Here is a 17,716-nt window from a genome sequence, read left to right as displayed (position 1 = left end):
GGTACATTGAGTGAGGACCTAGGCTCAGCTGACCTCCATGGCCCCACAGCTGCACTCTCTGGGACCTCTTCTTAGGCCATGTCCACCTGTCCAGGCTCCTCAGTCCCAGAGCCTGGCTCCCCATTCTCACTTGGTGTGACCTCCTGCAGGGGCTGCTCCTGACCCTCCTTAGCCCAGCCTTGGCCTGCGCTTGCCAATGTTCCCTGCCTTCTGCTCCAGCCAGGCTGACCCAGCCCAAGTCTCCTGGATTCCTCATTCTGCAAGTCTAGGGGACTGCCTGGCAGGCTGGTGGACACCCAGGATGAGGGAAAAGTGAGTGGAGGGTCTACAGGACCCCCCAGTCTGCCGAAAGTGAGGGAGCTCAGCGGCTGCTGGTGGAAGACAGGGTGAGCCTTGTGGGTTTATTTCGGTGCTACAAGGGCCTCAGGGCTTCAAGTACACCGTTTTGTGATCTAATCCACATTTTAGCTGGAGTGAGGGAGGCTCCTGAGGAATCCTGCGATAGGGAAAGGTGGTTCCCACCAGGCTGGGATGGGGGTGGGGGGTTGGGATAACAAGGAGGTGGGAGGGGCGGAGAGGGGATCAGGTGAGGGGGAGATGACACTATCAAATGTGAAGGGGTGTGGGGAGCCGTTGGGGGTGAGGCAAGGATCCTGCCGGCAGCGCTCCCGAGCCCCCTCTTTCTGTGCCCCTCCATCTGCTGTCCCGTCTGCCCACCGCCGCTCCCGGGAGGTTATGGGGCGGCTCTCGCCCACTGTACAGCTGAGGGGAACACGTGGGCGCACCGGCATTCCAGACGGTCCGCCCTCCGCCGGCTCGTCAAGGTGTGTGCAGGTGTGCCGGCACCGACAGGGCAGGTGTGGCTGGGGGCCCCTGCCCACAGCGCCTGCGCGCACGAGTGGAGGTTCTGGGGCGCGCGCCCCTCCCCCAGCCGGTCCCCTCCAATCCGGCCTGTCGCAGGGCACCCCCGCTGTCCTCCAGGACGCAGTCCGGGCTCGTCGGTCCATGGGGCGGGGAGGCGGCGTGCGCCCCGGACACCAAGCGGCCAAGGTGCCCTTGAACCAGGCCGCGGGGGTGGAGCCTCGGGCCCAGGGCCCTGGCCGGCGTCCTGGGGCAAGTCGCGGCGCGCAGTGAGGCTGGGGCAGGCCGGGCTGACGTAACCCGCGGGGCGGACTCCGGCATCGGTCCTGCGGGATAGGAGGGGGCGGGCCCGCTTCCACAGCCCCAGGCCCCTACTCGAGCTCAGGGCGCGCAGCCGAGAGACCACCAGCGACCCGGAGCAACAGGCCAGGTGGGCTCTCCCGGAGCGGAGGGGCCTGCCGCCCTCCGTGGCAAGCCCCCCACTTCGCTGCACCCCTCGGTCGTCTGCGCGGCCCCGCCCCTGGGGGGTGAAGGTGGATTTAAGTAGGAACAGGCTATCCCACCTGCGGCCCCCCTCTCCGCCCTCCAGCCTCCTCCTGCTAGAAGCACCCAGGGCCCTAGCCCGAGAGATTCCAGGGGCCCAGCGGCGCCTCCACTTTGGGAAGGCCTGCTTGGGCGCTGGGTTTCCGTCCAGGTGGGTTTCGGTAATGAGTGCGCCCCCCAACCTGCCCAGCTCTGGCTCCGCCCAGAGTCGCACCCGAGGGTCTCTCCTCCTGGACTTGAAGCCCGCCCGCCCCCCATCCTCTCCATACTTTTCCTTTCCCCACCCAGCCCTGCCCGGAGGGGCGGAGTCTCTGCTCAGAGGTCAGTTCCCCCCACCTGTGGCTGACCCAGGCCGCCCCACCCCCTTGTCTGTCCAGTTCTCCCAGAGCTACCCGCGGAGGAGTTGTTCCTGGACGCCAGCTCCATCCTCATGGGCAGCCCGGAGGGGCGCTTCCATTTCTCCATTGACCGAGGGGGCACCTTCACCGATGTGTTCGCCCAGTGCCCAGGTGGGCACGTGCGGGTCTTGAAGCTGCTTTCAGAGGACCCTGCCAATTATGGAGATGCACCCACCGAGGGGATCCGACGAATCCTGGAGCAGGTGGGCCACAGTTGGGGGCTGGGGAGGAGGGGGTTGGGCCGGAGGGCTGACTCTGACCTCCGCCCCCAGGAGGGGGGTGTGCTATTGCCCCGGGACCGGCCGCTGGACACTAGCCGTATTGCCAGCATCCGCATGGGCACCACGGTAGCCACCAACGCACTGCTGGAGCGGCGGGGGGAGAGGGTGGCATTGCTGGTAACACACGGCTTCCGAGACCTGCTGCACATTGGCACCCAGGCCCGCCAGGATCTCTTTGACCTGGTGAGTCCCGTGACGCCAAGGTGGGTTGTGTGGCTTACACCACCCCGCACATGCTATGGCTCCTGGGAGAGCTGTCTTAGGGAGGGTCAGTGTCAGCCCAAAGCCACCAGCTGATGGGCAGAGTAGAGGTTGTGGTCACTTTTCGTGAGATCCTACATGCTCCAAGCCCTCGGGGGTAGACACGTGAGACCCTGTTATTTTCTACTACCACATCCTGTCCTGGATTTTGGTTGTGGGGTGGCCCCATCCGCCCACTCCCACTCTCCACACGGGTTCCAGGAAGGAGCTGCTCTTGTGGGGCAGGGCAATGAGATGCCCTTTCTGGGTGGGCCTCCCTGGAGCTCACCTGCCCTTCTGTCTCCTGGTCTTGGCCATGGACCTGTTGGGACACAGCTCCAGGGTTGTACTGCCCCAGCCACCAGGACCCCACCACAGACCCCAGGCCTGGCCTCTCTCAGCCTCTGCTCCCTCCCCGGGCCTGGCCTGCCCTCAGCCTCTGCCCCCCTACCCCAGGCTGTGCCCATGCCTGAGGTACTGTACGAGGAGGTGCTGGAGGTAGACGAACGCGTGGTGCTGTATCACCGGGAGCCAGGCGCCGGCACACCTGTCAAAGGTGGGGGCTGGCCAACATTGGGGTGGGCATGGGCACCAGGCCATGACTGCCTCTAACTGTCACGGACTTGTTGCAGGTCGCACAGGGGATCTGTTGGAGGTGCAGCAGCCTGTGGACCTGGGTGGCCTGCGTGGGAAGCTGGAGGGGCTCCTGGCCCGCGGCATCCGCAGCCTGGCCGTGGTGCTCATGCACTCGTACACGTGAGTGAGGGCGGTTGGCACGTGTGCTCAGTGGGCAGTGGGTGGCCATGCGTGTGCAGTGGGCAGTGGGTAGGTGGTAGGCAGTAGGTACATTGCTACAGGTGCCTCATCCTAGGTGGGCCCAGCATGAGCAGCAGGTGGGTGCGCTGGCCCGGGAGCTGGGTTTCACGCACGTCTCACTGTCCTCGGAGGCCATGCCGATGGTACGCATCGTGCCAAGGGGCCACACTGCCTGCGCCGATGCCTACCTCACGCCCACCATCCAGCGCTACGTGCAGGGCTTCCGCCACGGCTTCCAGGGTCAGCTCAAGGTGAGGCCTGCCCACCCACCCACCTGGCCCCCTGCACCTGGCCTGGCCCCTCACTGCTCACCCACCCTGGGTCCCTCACTGCCCTCCCACCCTGGGCCCTCAATGTCTACCCACCCTGGGTCCAGCCCAGCCCCTCACTGCCCACCCACCCTGGGCCTGGCCCCTCACTGCCCACCCGCCCACCTGGCCCGCTGCACCTGGCCTTGCCCCTCACTGCCCACCTGGCCCCTGCACCTGGCCTAGCCCCTCACTGCCGACCCACCCACCTGCACCTGGCCTGGCCCCTCACTACCCACCCGCCCACGTGGCCCCCTGCACCTGGTCTGGCCCCTCACTGCCCACCCGCCCATCACCACCAGGACGTACAGGTTCTGTTTATGCGCTCCGATGGTGGACTGGCGCCCATGGACACCTTCAGCGGCTCTCGTGCTGTGCTCTCGGGCCCTGCAGGAGGTGTGGTTGGCTACTCAGCCACTACCTATCGGGCAGAGGGTGGCCAGCCAGTCATCGGCTTTGACATGGGAGGTATGAGGACCACAGGCTGGGGTCATGGGAGGCTGGGCATCGGGGCTGCGGGTAACCCCCACCCCTTCTCCACCAGGCACGTCCACTGATGTGAGCCGCTATGCTGGAGAGTTTGAACATGTCTTTGAGGCTAGCACAGCTGGCATCACCCTCCAGGCCCCCCAGCTGGACATCAACACGGTGGCAGCTGGTGGGGGCTCCCGCCTCTTTTTCAGGTCAGCCCTCCCACCACCTGGCTGGAATCCCTCGCCCCTCCCTTTCCCCACCTCCAATCCCAGTTCCCTCTTCTTCCAAGGTCGGGCCTCTTTGTGGTTGGGCCTGAGTCTGCTGGAGCCCACCCCGGCCCTGCCTGCTACCGAAAAGGTAAGAGCTGATATCTGCTTTACTAGGCTCCACCCTGTCCATGCTGCCCCGGGCCTGTGGGCACCCACCCTTTAGCCCCTGCCCTGCTGCCCACCCCCACCTCCAGCCCCCAAGTTCACCCCATGCCCACCTCCAGGGGGCCCTGTGACAGTGACGGATGCCAACCTGGTCCTGGGTCGCCTGCTGCCCGCCTCCTTCCCCTGCATCTTTGGACCAGGAGAGAACCAACCACTGTCCCCCGAGGCCTCCCGCAAGGCCCTGGAGGCTGTGGCCACCGAGATCAACAGCTTCCTGGCAAATGGGCCCTGCCCAGCCTCTCCACTGAGCCTGGAAGAGGTGGCCATGGGGTTCGTGCGCGTGGCCAATGAGGCCATGTGCCGGCCTATCCGTGCGCTCACACAGGTACTCCTCTCGCTCCACTGGGGCAGTCTGATGGGCGAGGGGCTGGGGGGCCAGCCACATGGGGTAGCAGAGGCCACTAACCCCTTTTGGCCTGCAGGCTCGAGGCCACGACCCCTCAGCTCACGTGCTGGCCTGCTTCGGGGGAGCTGGTGGGCAGCATGCCTGTGCTATAGCCCGGGCCCTGGGCATGGACACCGTGCACATCCACAGGTGTGCCTGGGAGTGCGCATGGATTCTGGGGTGGGAGCAGCCATAGGATCCTGCCTGTCGTCGTGGTGACCCCCCTCTCCACAGGCACAGCGGGCTGCTGTCGGCGCTAGGGCTGGCCCTGGCAGATGTGGTACACGAGGCCCAGGAGCCCTGCTCCCTGCCGTATGCCCCCGAGACTTTCGTGCAGCTGGACCAGAGGCTGAGCCGCCTGGAGGAGCAGTGTGTGGACGTCCTGCGGGCCCAGGGCTTCCCCAGGTGGGCACAGCGGTCAGGGTCTCAGAGGCCGGGCTGGCCGAGGGCTCATACCTCCCCAGCTGCCCCCCAGGTGGGTTTACCCACCCCCTTCACAGGTAGGGAAGCAGGTAGCATTGAAGGAGGCAGGGCCCCGGGCAGGGTCAGGGAGCAGGGGCTCCCTGCGTGAGCGCTCTGCCAGCCTGCCCACCCACAGGTCCCAGATCAGCACTGAGAACTTCCTACACCTGCGCTACCAGGGCACTGACTGTGCCCTGATGGTCTCTGCCCACCAGCACCCGGCCACTGTCCGTTCTCCCTGCTCTGGCGATTTTGGGGCAGCCTTTGTTGAGAGGTATGTGGGCTCCGTGTCCTGGGGAGCATGGCAGGGTGGCCTGCAGGCCCCTGGCAGCCTGCCCTGACCCTCCCTTGGCACTGGTGGTCCTGCAGGTACATGAGGGAATTCGGCTTCGTCATCCCTGAGCGGCCCGTTGTGGTGGATGACGTGCGAGTGAGGGGCACCGGCCGCAGTGGCCTTCGTCTTGAGGACAACCCCAAAGCCCAGACCGGGCCTCCCCGAGTGGACAAGGTTGGTGGTCCTGTCCAGGGCACAGGGATAGGTGTGGACAGGGAGAGCGAGCCCTGTTGAGAGACTCGAGGGAGGGTGCCGAGCCTAGGAGCCATGCTCACCCCACATTCTCCACAGATGACCCAGTGCTACTTTGAGGGGGGCTACCAGGAGACCCCTGTGTACCTGTTGGGAGAGCTGGGCTATGGGCACAAGCTCCAGGGGCCCTGCCTCATCATCGACAGCAACAGGTGGGCTGAGGCTTGGCCAGGTGGAGGCCGTGGAGGGGAGGTCTGGGGCCAAAGCTACTGGGGGTGGATGAGCTGTGGGGCCGTGGCAGGCGGCTCTCTGGCCCAAGGCTTCAGGGCTGAGGGCCTCTGGGGAGGGGGGTCCCATAGTTGGGTGTCCCTTAGCCTGGGGCTGTGGGGCCCATGGTTGGGGGGTAGTCTGGCCTGGCCCTTTCAGCCCCTCTATGTCCCCCTATCCCCAGCACTATCCTGGTAGAGCCAGGCTGCCAGGCAGAGGTGACAGAGACAGGGGACATCCGGATTTCCGTCGGGGCTGAGGCCCCCAGCACAGTGGGTGCCCGGCTCGACCCTATCCAGCTGTCCATCTTCTCACACCGCTTCATGAGCATCGCGGGTGAGTGTCCCCACCACAGCCCTGGCTCTGGGGGCAGAGCCAGTTCTCCTTGAGGCGCGGGAGCACAGGGTGGGCCGTGGTCGGTATGTCAGGCAGAGGTGGGCGCTGGCTCCAGTCACATGGGGTGGGTTAGCAGGAGTGTGCACAGCAAGAGTGACTGAGAATCCACCTGGCGACAGGGCAGGCAGCGTGGCCCTGGGGTGGCCTCGGGGAGGCTGGGTGTCCTCCTCTTACCAGCAGCCTTGCAATTTGGGGATGGCCATCCCTCCCTACAAGGAGCGTTGGTGGTGCAGTGGTTAGCCACTCAGGCACTAACCAAAAGTTCTGCGGTTCGAACCCATAGCAGCCCCTTGGGAGAAAAATGTGGCAGTCTGCTTCTATAAAGATTACAGCCTGGGAAACCCCGTGGGGCAGTTTTGCTTTGTACTATAGGGTCACCATGAATCAGCATCAACTCGACAGCAATGGGTTTGGTTTTTGGTTTGGTTTATCCCTCCCTACCCTTATGGGAACTAGGCTCAGTGAGCTCACCTGTGCAGAGTAGAGGGTAGGAGGGGCTTGGTGCCTTGGATCCAGGTTCTTCTGGGAGCTCAGGGTAGGGTGTGTGGGGGGAGGAGTTGATGTACTTGGGCAGAGGTGTTTGGTCTGGGCCAGAGCATAACTAGGGTTGGCAGGTACGGCAGGTACTACACCAGACCCTGGACGTGTGGGGCCACTGGGCAGTTTTTTTTTAACCTGGTACTTACCTACAGAAAATGGCGCCTATGGCAAACACTGAGATTGTGTCTCTGTCCAAACATCTGACACTCTTCTTAGATAACGTCACCGTAATATCAGCTCAAAAATACTACTGAAGCTTGTTAACCTTTTAATTAAAATGTTACCGCGCTTGAGGAAGGATGTTGGGCAGTACCGGGTTAACAGAAACTGCTCAGAGGTGCCACATGCCCAGTGTCAGAGAAATACCCTAGAGATGCCAACAGTAAGGTCTTTAAAAAATTTTTTATTGTCCCTTAGGTGAAAGTTTACAGAACAAATTAGATTTCTGTTTGATAGTTCGTACATAAATATTTCATGGCTTTGGCTTCATTCCCCACAATGTGTCAGCACTCTCCCCGTTTCTACCCTGGGTTCCCTGTTTTCTTTTTTCCTGATTTTCTACCCCTCCCTGCTTTCTCATCTTTGCTTTTGGGGAAATATTGCCTTTTTGATCTCGTAATACTGGTTGTTCTAAGGAGCGGGTTCCTCTTGGGTGTTATTGTTTATCTTATGGGCGTGTTTGTTGTTTGGCTGGAAGGTGGTCTCTGAGAATGGCTTCAGTTCCAGATCAGAAGAGTTATAGTCTTAGGGGTTTTTCCAGTCTCTGTCAGACTTTTTTTTTTTCTTGTCAGACTAGTAAGTCTGATCTTTTTTGCAACTTTGATTTTTTGCTTTATATTTTTCTCCTGCTCTGTCTGGGATCCTCCGTTGTGATTCCAGTCAGAGCAGTCGGTAGTGGTAGCTGGGCACCATCTAGTTTTTCTGGCCTCAGGGTCTGGGTGAGGTCTTGTGGGGCCTACTGGGAGGTGTCCAGGTGACAGTGAGCATGAAGAGGTGACATGGGGCCATCAGGCTGGGGGCGGGCTGGCTCCAGGGGTCCCAAGTCCCACCTCCAGCACATCCCAGGGGCCACCACATCTAGGGCCGCACCTCACAGCGGTCAGGTGGACACACCCGCTGCCTCGTGCACCAGTGTACGGAAATGCTGCTGGGTTCTGCTCCTCAGGGTCGTGGCCTGTGGTGGGGTGGGGGCCGGTGGGCATCTGGTCCCTCTGTGCCCCCAGAGCAGATGGGCCGCATCCTGCAGCGCACGGCCATCTCCACCAACATCAAGGAGCGGCTGGACTTCTCCTGTGCTCTCTTCGGGCCCGACGGGGGGTTGGTCTCCAACGCCCCCCACATCCCAGTGCACCTGGGTGCCATGCAGGAGACTGTGCAGTTCCAGGTTTGGCGGCCTCCCCCTTCCCCTCCTGCCCCCTCCCCTGCCAGCTGGCTCCCCCGTCTTTCTGCTCCATCCTGTCTTCTGGTTTCAGATCCAGCACTTGGGGACTGACCTCCACCCTGGAGACGTGCTGCTGAGCAACCACCCCAGTGCAGGGGGCAGCCACCTGCCAGACCTGACCGTCATCACACCGGTGAGAGCCCATCCAGCCATCTGGGGGCTGGGGCCGCCAATGCAGCTAAACATCCTCTCCACCCACCAGGTGTTCTGGCCAGGCCAGACACGGCCTGTGTTCTACGTGGCCAGCCGCGGGCACCATGCAGACATCGGAGGCATCACACCAGGCTCCATGCCCCCCCACTCCACCATGCTGCAGCAGGAGGGTGCTGTCTTCTTATCTTTCAAACTCGTCCAGGGGGGCGTCTTCCAGGAGGAGGGTGAGTGGGAGGGGCTGCGAGTGGGGCAGGCCAGGTGGACAGATGCTGGGATGCACCCATCAGCCTAGGCCTGCCCTCGAGGGGGCAGAGACAGGCTGTGACCCCACAGTGCGGTGAGATGGATGGCCCAGGAAACTTGGAGTAGGGTGCAGAAGGGGGTGCGGGTAGTGCTCCTGGTACCTGTGCCCTAAACTGGGGGCTGCAGAGGAGCAGTGGGGAGATGAAGGGCTGCAGGCCCCAGAGAGCTTTCCTGGCCCAGGCCCGAGCCCTCTTGTGGTGGGGCAGCTATAAAGCTGAAGCAGGACATACTGTGGTGTGTCCAGGCACCGGGAAGAACCCCTGCCTGCCATGAGGGTGGCCTAGAGGCTGGGCGGGGATAGTGGGATGGGGTGGCTGCAGTCACCCTGGATGGTGCTGAGCCTTGAACAGGGCAGCAGTTGGGGGGTAGCTGGTATGGAGGCTGCAGGTGATATTTGACGGGACTTGGGGGAGAGGGGGAGGGGTTGGGTTGGGCTGTTGGGAAATGGAGGTCTGGCACTGATGGGGCACAGAGCAGGCTTCAGGGAAGTTGGCAGTTCAGTGGCAGTGGGGTGGGGGCAGCAGGAACTACTGAGCTGGGCTGAGGCCACAGGGGACCAGGAGCCCAGGGAGTCATCCCTGAGTGGGCAGGGGTAGCCAAGCCATGGGCTGTCTGGGTGTCAAGGATACAAATGGGGCAAATCAGGCCTGGCCACTGCCTTGTCCCACGTGCTCTGTGCCTGTCTCCTGGGCTGGATGTTGTCAGAGATGCATGCAGGCACATGCCAGGGAGGCTTGGAGAGGACCTGCCCCAGTCTTGAGCTTTCCCAGGGCAGTGATCTTCTGGGGTCGGGGAAGCTGTGCCCGTTTGCCAGGGATGGAGACCTTGTCCCCAGCCTTTTTTTGGAGGGGGGGCCTGGGAAACTTCCTAGGAGTGGAGAGGTGGGCGGGGTAGTAGAGACAACCCTGTTGATGCCATTGTCAAAACGGAAGGGCTGAGGGGAGAGTTGAAGAGGAGAGGGAGGCCCAGAGAGGGCAAGAAGAGTTGGGCCAAGTGGGAGGGAAGCAGGAGGGATGGAAGGGGGGAGGGGAGTTTGCGGAGGAACTAGCCCACCCCCTTCTAGGCCTCTGGCTCCTGTAAAGTCAGAGGTGGAGCTGCCTGCCCAGGCCTAGGGCACATGGGTGCTGGGGGATGGGAGGGAGAAGGTATAGCAGAGGGTTGAGGTGGAGGCTGGGGGTTGAAGGGGCACAGAGGGGGGCAGCAGGGAACCAGTAAAGGGCCAAGATGGGGGCACAGTGCCCCGGTACGGTGCAGGGGCAGGGAACAAGGCATCAGGTGGCCTGGGGGTGCTAGAGGGTGGCTCAGTGGCGACTCCTTGTCCACCCAGCGGTGACTGAGGCACTGCGGGCACCAGGAAAGATCCCAGGCTGCAGTGGGACCCGGAACCTCCATGACAACCTATCGGATCTCCGCGCCCAGGTGGCAGCCAACCAGAAGGGCATTCAGCTGGTGGGGGAGCTCATTGGGCAGTATGGGCTGGACGTGGTGCAGGCCTACATGGGCCACATCCAGGTGGGTCCCTGGGGCAGGGGTGGGGGCGTGGGGGGGTGCCTGGCCCTCACTGGAGGTGGCATTCTGGCCTGGGCCCTCTCCCTGCCAGGCAAATGCTGAGCTGGCAGTGCGGGACATGCTTCGGGCCTTTGGGACCTCCAGGCAGGCCCGGGGTCTGCCCCTGGAGGTGTCTGCTGAGGACCACATGGACGACGGCTCCCCCATCCGGCTCCGGGTGCAGATTAATTTGGGCCAGGTCAGGCCACAGGGAGGCGCCCACACAGGGCCATTGGGCGTGGGTTCCAGCTGCTCACTGTCCCCATCCTCACAGGGCAGCGCGGTGTTTGACTTCAGCGGTACAGGGCCCGAGGTGTTTGGCAACCTCAACGCTCCACGGGCCATCACGCTGTCAGCCCTCATCTACTGTTTGCGCTGTCTGGTGGGCCGAGACATCCCGCTTAACCAGGTACGTGTGTCACCCAGGGTGCATGGGTACGGGGGTTGGGGGTGGGGCCATCCCAGCCGGAGACTGACCCCAGGGTGCTGGGGGGCATGTCTTTCTTAACTCTGAGATTGGGGCCACCCCGCTCGCCCCTAAGTGCGGTGCTCCCCAGGGCTGCCTGGCGCCAGTGCGCCTAGTGATTCCGCGAGGGTCCATTCTGGACCCGTCCCCAGAGGCAGCTGTGGTTGGTGGCAACGTACTCACTTCGCAGCGCGTGGTGGATGTCATACTGGGGGCCTTTGGGGCCTGCGCCGCCTCACAGGTGTGACGGGGCGGGGCCTTCTGAGGCTGGGCTCCCCCCCGGGGGGCGGGGCCTGCTGGGGGGCTGCGGTCTGGGGGCAGGACGTCTTGGGTGGGGCTGTGACCGGGGCGGGGCCTGCTGGGCGGGGCTGTGGTCTGGGGATGAGGCCTGCTGGGCGGGGCTGCGGTCTGGGGGCAGGGCCTGCTGGGCGGGGCCGCGGTCTGGGGGCAGGACCTGTTGGGTGGGACTGCCGGGCGGGGCCGTGGTCTGGGGGCGGGCCTGCTGGGCGGGGCTGCGAGCGAGGAGGGGCCTGCTGGGTGGAGCCGGGGGCGTGGCCTGCTGGGCGTGACCGTGGTCTGGGGGCGGGGCCTGCTGGTGGGCAGGGCTGCCCACCAGCCAGCCCGCAGCTCCTTGCCTGTCCCAGGGCTGCATGAACAACGTGACGTTGGGCAATGCCCACATGGGCTACTACGAGACTGTGGCAGGCGGCGCAGGCGCGGGCCCCGGCTGGCATGGGCGCAGCGGCGTGCACAGCCACATGACCAACACGCGCATCACAGACCCCGAGATCCTGGAGAGCCGGTGAGGGCCCGGGGGCGGGGCAGGGCGGGGCCTGCGCCCGGGGTGGGGTTGCGCTCAGCCCCGCCCCGCCTGCGCGGCGCTCCGCTCAGCGTCCCCGCCCGCGCAGGTACCCGGTCATCTTGCGCCGCTTCGAGCTGAGGCCTGGCTCCGGGGGCCGCGGCCGCTTCCGGGGCGGCGACGGCGTCATCCGTGAGCTGCTTTTCCGCGAGGAGGCGCTGCTGTCGGTGCTGACCGAGCGCCGCGCCTTCCGGCCCTACGGCCTCCACGGTGAGCAGCGCCGCGTCCCGCCAGGTCTCCCGCCCCCGGCCCGGCCCCTTCCCACCCCGCTGGACTTCTGCTGCTCTGCCTCAGCCCGCCCTGATGCCCCCACCCTGCAGCCCAACCGCCCCCACATGTCTCTCCCTGCAGGAGGCGAGCCGGGAGCCTGCGGCCTCAACCTGCTGATTCGCAAGGATGGCCGCACCGTGAACTTGGGCGGGAAGACGTCGGTGTCGGTGAACCCTGGGGTAAGTGCTCCGGTCCGCCAGCTCCCTCCCCATGGAAAGCCAACAGAGTTACAAAAATTACCAAAGCTCGAGTTTCTTTTGGCTTCAGAGGAAAAGGGCCCCGGGCCCCGGGCTGAGGTCCAGGCAGCTGGGGAGGTGGGTGCAGCTGGAGGCGGTGGAGTAGGCGCCGTGCTGAGCTGCCCCTTTGCTTCACAGGACGTGTTCTGCCTCCATACCCCTGGCGGGGGTGGCTATGGAGACCCCGAGGACCCTCCCCCGGCCCCGGGATCGCCCCCGCAGGCCCTGGCCTTCCCCGAGCGCGGCAGCGTGTACGAGTACCGCCGGGCCCAAGAGGCCGTGTGAGGCCCCCAATAAAGATCTCTGGAGCCGCCCATCCTGAGGGGCAGAGGCCCCTGATAGGCTTAAGCGTCAATTTTTGCAACCCCGCGCGACTGTCGGTCTGTACGTTCCCGGGTCACAAGGGTGCTGACACTCGGAGTCGCAGGCCGACGACCAAGTGGTCTGTTAGTCCCGCCAGGGCAGTGCTGAAGGTTACCTGTTCCACCTCCTGGGGAGGGAGTGAGGTTGAAGAGAACGCCCCTCCGCTGGTTTGTCCCCCTCTCCCCCCAGTTCTGGGACTCACCGGGCTCAGCGGGGCCCCAGGTACTCCGCGGTACAAGATATAGTCCAGGCGCCGGCCCCGCCAGGGCTCAGCGGGGCAGCTTACGCGGGGATGGCCAGCCAAGTACAGGCGGCGCCCCTCTTCCTGCTCCAGGACTCTGGGGGAGGGACGGTGTTACCAAGGCCAGAGTGCCCCCCCCCCGCCCCCCGCCGGTGGTATCTGGCCCCCGGCCTGCCATTTACCTGCGAAGCATCTCCGGGGAGCTAGCTTCTGACTGGTGGAGCACCGGGGTGCTCAGCAATGTCCCTAGAGGCAAAAGAGGGAGGCTCCTTTCAGCACGAGCCAGGCCTTTGGCTCCTCCCCAGGCCCGCCGCCTTCCAGGGTCGTACCCAGGGCCCAGGGCTGCTCCCGGCGCACGCCCAGCCGGCAGGGATCCTGGAAACGGCTGAAGAGCTGGTGCTTCTGCTCACGGGAGTCCCCTGCAGACAGGTGGGCTCTCAGTGAGCCGCCGGGTTGGCCCCCATCTAGTCCCGCCCTTCCCCTCCCCCTCCCCTTCCCCCTCCCCTACCTTGCGAGCAGTTGTCGAAGTTCAGGTCTCCTAGGAGCACGCTGAAGGCCACCTCCTCACCACCCTGTCGGCTCTCGGTCTCAAACTGCTCAGCCCAGTCCAGCAGCAGCCCCAGCTGCTTGCAGCGCACGGGCCCATCATCTGCCGGGAGAGAGGGCTTAGCCCCGGGTATGGATCCACATCGTGGACGCCTCTCCCGGCCGGGTCCTGGACCGTGGACCCACCCAGGCACTCTTCGGGACTTGCAGCGCCTTGGGTGGTGAACCAACGGGAAGGGGTTGCGGAGGTGCAGGTCAGCGTTGGGACCCGCAGCCGCCACGGAGTGGGAGTGGGCCGGCTCACCGCTCGGCGCGTGCAAGTGCGTACAATGCAGGAAGCCCACGATGCGGCGCCCGTCCAGGTTGCCCAGCTGCGCCTGCAACACCACGGACATCCCAGCTCCCCTCATCCGTCTGACCCCACACTCGCCACCTCCCCCGCCAGGGCCCGCGGCAGCCCGGAGGTCCTGTACCTGTGCCGACAGCAGCCCTTTGGAGGCCAGCGCATCCTCGCGGCGCCCATTGGGGAAGGAGCGGAAGGCGGCGCGCAGCAGCGGGAAGCGCGAGGCCAGCAGCAGCCCGCTGCCCAGAAGCTTGAGATGCGGCCCCATCCGTAGGCCGAGCGCGCCCACATCGTACAACACTGGGCCCAGGTTGGGCGCCAGGCGGCGCACGAGGCGGCGTGCAGCTCGCAGGTCAAACACCTCCTGCAGGCACACGAAGTCCAGGCCTGCAGGTACCGCGGCCGCCAGCACACCACGCGGCGTGCCGGATGGCGGCGGGCTGCAGTCCGTGGCTCCGTAGCGCGAGGACCTCAGGCCGGCGAGCAGCGCGGCGCCCACGGCCTGGGCTCGCCGCTGGCTGTGCGGCAGGTTGCTGAAGCGCGCCAGCCCGTCGGGCAGAAGGCAGAGGTTGGCGCTGAGGAAGCCGAAGCAGCGCGCCGGCTCAAAGTGCGGGCGCCAGGGCGCTGGTGGCGCCCAGGACTGCGGGGGAGGCTGGTAGCAGAAGGGGCGGCGCCAGGCCTGTAGCGGCAGCCAGAGCAGCAGACCCGGCAGCGCCAGGGGCAGGCTGATGAGAAACAGGAGCAGCGCCGCCCCCGCGCCAGCCGCCGCGCTCAGCCTCCCCAGGGCGCCGGAGCGTGTCGCCGGCGCCCAGTAGCCCAGCAGCTGGTCCAGGGCCCAGTAGGCTGGGAACAGCAGCGCGCGGGCCAGGCCGTGGAGGGCGTGCAGCATGGGGTGCGGGAAGGGCGAGGGCCGTAGAGCGCCGGGCGCCGGGGGCCAGTCGGGCGGGGATTGCATGGCGCGCGGGCCACAGGGCACCCCGGCAGCTCATTCGCTTCTAGCGTACGAGTCGATTTGTCCGTGCGTCTGTGGGAGCTGCAGGGGAGCCACTGAAGTTAAGGCCATATTGCGCGGCCGGTGCGTGGGGCTGAGATGCTGTGTTGCGCGAGCCTGGAGGCTCGGGCTCAGGGGGAAAAGGGCGCGTCTGGAAGGCGTCCTCTCATGAACGCGGAAGTTCGGCGGCTCTGGTGGAAAACGAAAGGGACCCTGGGCTCAGGGCCCCGCCCCGGCCCTTCTCGCCCCGCCTAGTCCTCTCCCGAAGCCGCAGGGGAACCCCGCAGAGGGCGACCATTTGGTAGTGCTGCGTCCCGCTCGCCCTCTCCCTGCCGCCAGTCTGCGTGGAATCGGTGGGCTCTCCGGCTTCCCAGACAGTGGGGTACACCCCGCTACCAACACAGTTTCTCTCAGGGTCGTTGTATCTGGAGCCTGAGTTCAAGGCACGACCCTCGAAGGGAGGTTGGGCTGGGAGTGTCCTGGCCGGCCTCCCGCCCAGCGCGGAGCAGAGCCCCCAAAAGGCCGCACTCAGAGTTGGCTGCCCTGTAACCATACCCCAAGGAACTCCCAGTCCGGGTGGAGGGACCGTTGATTTCGTCTGCCCTGCCGCTCTCCCGGGGCCACGCGAGCCAGAGGGCGCCAGCGCCCCTTCCGCGGCGGCCTTTCGCGCGCGCTCGGGTGGTTCCAGGACCGCAGCACCGCGCTCCCCGTCAGCTCGGTACCTTGGCCTGTCCTTAGTTGCCGGGGAGTCAACTCCTAGCGACTCTATGTACATCGGAAGGAAACACTGCCGGGTCCTGCGCCGTCTTCACAATCGTTGTTATGCTTAAGCCCATTGTTGCAGCCATTGTGTCAATCCATCTTCTCGAGGGTCTTCCTCTTTTTCGCTGCCCCTCTACCTGTATAATGTCCTTCTTCAGGGACTGGTCCCTCATGATAACATGTCTAAAGTATGTGAAACAAAGTCTTGCTATCCTTGCTTCTAAGGAGCACTCTGGCTGTATTTCTTCCAAGACAGGTTTGTTCTTTAGTCTGGCAGTCCATGGTATATTCAATATCTTCTCCAGTACCATAATTCAAAGGCATCAATTCTTCCTCAGTCTTCCTTGTTCGTTGTCCAGCTTTCCCACGCATATGAGGTGATTGAAAACACTGTGGTTTGGGTCAAGCACACCTTAGTCCTCAAGGTGACATCTTTGCTTTTTAACACTTTAAAGAAGTCTTTTGCAGATTTGCCCAATGCAATGTGTCTTTTGATTTCTTGATGGCTGCTTCCATGGGTATTGATCGTGGATTCAAGTAAAATGAAACCCGCAACAACCTCAATCTTTTCTCCGTTTATTCTGATATTGCTTATTGATCCAGTTGTAAGGATTTTTATGTTGAGATGCAACCTCTACTGAAGGCTGTGGTCTTTGATCTTCATCAGTAAGTGCTTCAGGTCCTCTTCACTCTCAGCAAGCAAAGTTGTGTCATCTGCATATCACAGGTTGTTAATAAGTCTTCTTCCAATCCTGATGCCCTGTTCTTCTTCATATAGTCCTGCTTCTCGGATTATCTGTTTAGTCCACAGATTGAACAAGTATGGTAAATAGATACAGCTCTGATGCGCCCCTTTTCTGACTTTAAACCACGCAGTATCCCCTTGTTCTGTTCAAATGGCTGCCTCTTGGTCTAAGTACAGGTTCCTCATGAGTACAAGTATGTGTTCTGGAATTCTCATTCTTCACAATGTTATCCATAATTTGTTATGGTCCACACAGTCGATTGCCTTTGCATAGTCAATAAAACACAGGTAAACATCCTGGTAGTCTATGCTTTCAGCCAGGATCCATCTGACATCAGCAATGACATCCCTTCTTCCATATCCTCTTCTGAATCCGGCCTGAATTTCTGGCAGTTCCCTGTCAAAGTACAGCTGCAACTGATTTTGAATGACCTTCAGCAAAATTTTACTGGTGTGTGATATTAACGATATTGTTTGATAATTTCTGCATTCTGCTGGATCACCTTTCTTTGAAACAGGCGTAAATATGGAATAGCAGTGGAACCTGGGCCTAGGGCCCCCTTTCTTCTGCGGGCTATGAACCAGCTCCAGCCCCAAAGGAGTGTGTGCGAACAGGTGTCTCTTAATAGGCCAGGAGGCTTGGGTCAGGCCTGCCCTTCAGCCTGGTTGGTGGGGAGACGGGGGAGCCTCTGGGCTCTGAGGCTAGCACCGCAGTTCGGGGCTGCTGCAAAGGGTGTCCTCTGAGCCAGTCATCCTTCTCTGCCCTTCAAAGGGGCTGAGCAAGAGGCACAGTATTCTGGCGGGTTTCTCTGAAGTCACAGGAGGTCTGGGAGTGGGGAGGGCAGAGAGCTGGAGCTTCTGGGGACTAGGCATCCCAGTAGGAGGCCCCAGCACCCCTCTGATCCCTCTGCTGGCTGTCGTGGCTCCTCCTTGGCTGTGGTCCACAAGCCCATCCCTGGCCCATCCCTGGCAGCCTGTGTTGGTCCAGCCTTCTCCCTTCCCCTCCCCTTGGGCAGGTGCTCTCCTTTGCCACTGTGTGGGCCCGAGGCTAACCCGTAGGCTTTCCTGCACTGCCCCCAGGGACACCCCACCCTGGTCAACACACCCTTAGCTCCCTGCACCCTGCACAACCCCTCCTCCATCTGTGTCTACAGGCCAGCTTACTGCATCCCATCCTAACAGTCCTCCACTCTTTCTCTCCTACCCTGCTTTTCCCTCCCGCCCACCCTCCTCAGCCCCTGCAGCAGGTGGTGTCCATCCTCACAGCTCTGAGTCCCCATCTGGGATCTGCAGGCAGCATCGGGAGTTAGCCCCCTCTTCTGGGACCTCAGATGCCTTGGCAAGGGGCCCCACCTCCCTGGGTTGCCCCACACCTAGGTTCGGTGTAACTGCTTTCTCCTTGTTATCCCTCTCACCTCTTCCTTCTGCCCCCTCTTTGGGAGTCCTGTCCCTGCCTATAGGGGGGAGGGCCTCCCACACCCACATCCTGGTCCTGCTCCCCGAGGTCTCAGCTCTGCA

General features: G+C 63.3%; 2 protein-coding genes across 7 annotated transcripts; one reads left to right on the top strand and one right to left on the bottom strand.

Annotated features, from left to right (window-relative positions):
- The first annotated feature begins 1,182 nt into the window (after positions 1-1,182).
- Positions 1,183-12,492, top strand: OPLAH (5-oxoprolinase, ATP-hydrolysing). Of its 6 annotated transcripts, XM_064268201.1 has the most exons (27): positions 1,183-1,291; positions 1,782-2,005; positions 2,075-2,266; positions 2,780-2,879; positions 2,956-3,079; positions 3,195-3,390; positions 3,750-3,915; positions 3,992-4,130; positions 4,211-4,278; positions 4,415-4,680; positions 4,778-4,890; positions 4,975-5,145; positions 5,339-5,476; positions 5,572-5,710; positions 5,828-5,940; positions 6,180-6,331; positions 8,155-8,315; positions 8,404-8,505; positions 8,575-8,749; positions 10,156-10,340; positions 10,429-10,575; positions 10,651-10,785; positions 10,934-11,083; positions 11,487-11,644; positions 11,751-11,911; positions 12,053-12,150; positions 12,346-12,492. In XM_064268201.1, exons 2-27 carry the CDS (start codon positions 1,835-1,837, stop codon positions 12,490-12,492), a joined length of 3,867 nt encoding a protein of 1,288 aa, XP_064124271.1. In that variant the 5' UTR covers positions 1,183-1,291; positions 1,782-1,834. The 6 variants fall into 6 exon arrangements, with proteins under 6 accessions (XP_064124271.1, XP_064124269.1, XP_064124270.1 ...); XM_064268199.1 differs by having other exon boundaries at positions 10,429-10,785; XM_064268200.1 differs by having other exon boundaries at positions 8,404-8,749.
- Positions 12,493-12,583: 91 nt separating this feature from the next.
- Positions 12,584-15,274, bottom strand: LOC135227661 (sphingomyelin phosphodiesterase 5-like). The gene is made up of 7 exons (XM_064268209.1): positions 13,831-15,274; positions 13,662-13,734; positions 13,320-13,460; positions 13,141-13,230; positions 12,994-13,057; positions 12,773-12,908; positions 12,584-12,697 (listed from the first exon to the last, which is right to left on the bottom strand). Exons 1-7 carry the CDS (start codon positions 14,653-14,655, stop codon positions 12,605-12,607), a joined length of 1,422 nt encoding a protein of 473 aa, XP_064124279.1. The 5' UTR covers positions 14,656-15,274; the 3' UTR covers positions 12,584-12,604.
- Between the last annotated feature and the right edge of the window lie 2,442 nt (positions 15,275-17,716).

Source organism: Loxodonta africana, chromosome 14 (genome assembly GCF_030014295.1).
Source record: "Loxodonta africana isolate mLoxAfr1 chromosome 14, mLoxAfr1.hap2, whole genome shotgun sequence".
In the NCBI taxonomy this organism is placed as follows: domain Eukaryota; kingdom Metazoa; phylum Chordata; class Mammalia; order Proboscidea; family Elephantidae; genus Loxodonta; species Loxodonta africana.
Note: the sequence above shows the minus strand (reverse complement) of the source record. Positions and strands in the feature narration are given on the sequence as shown.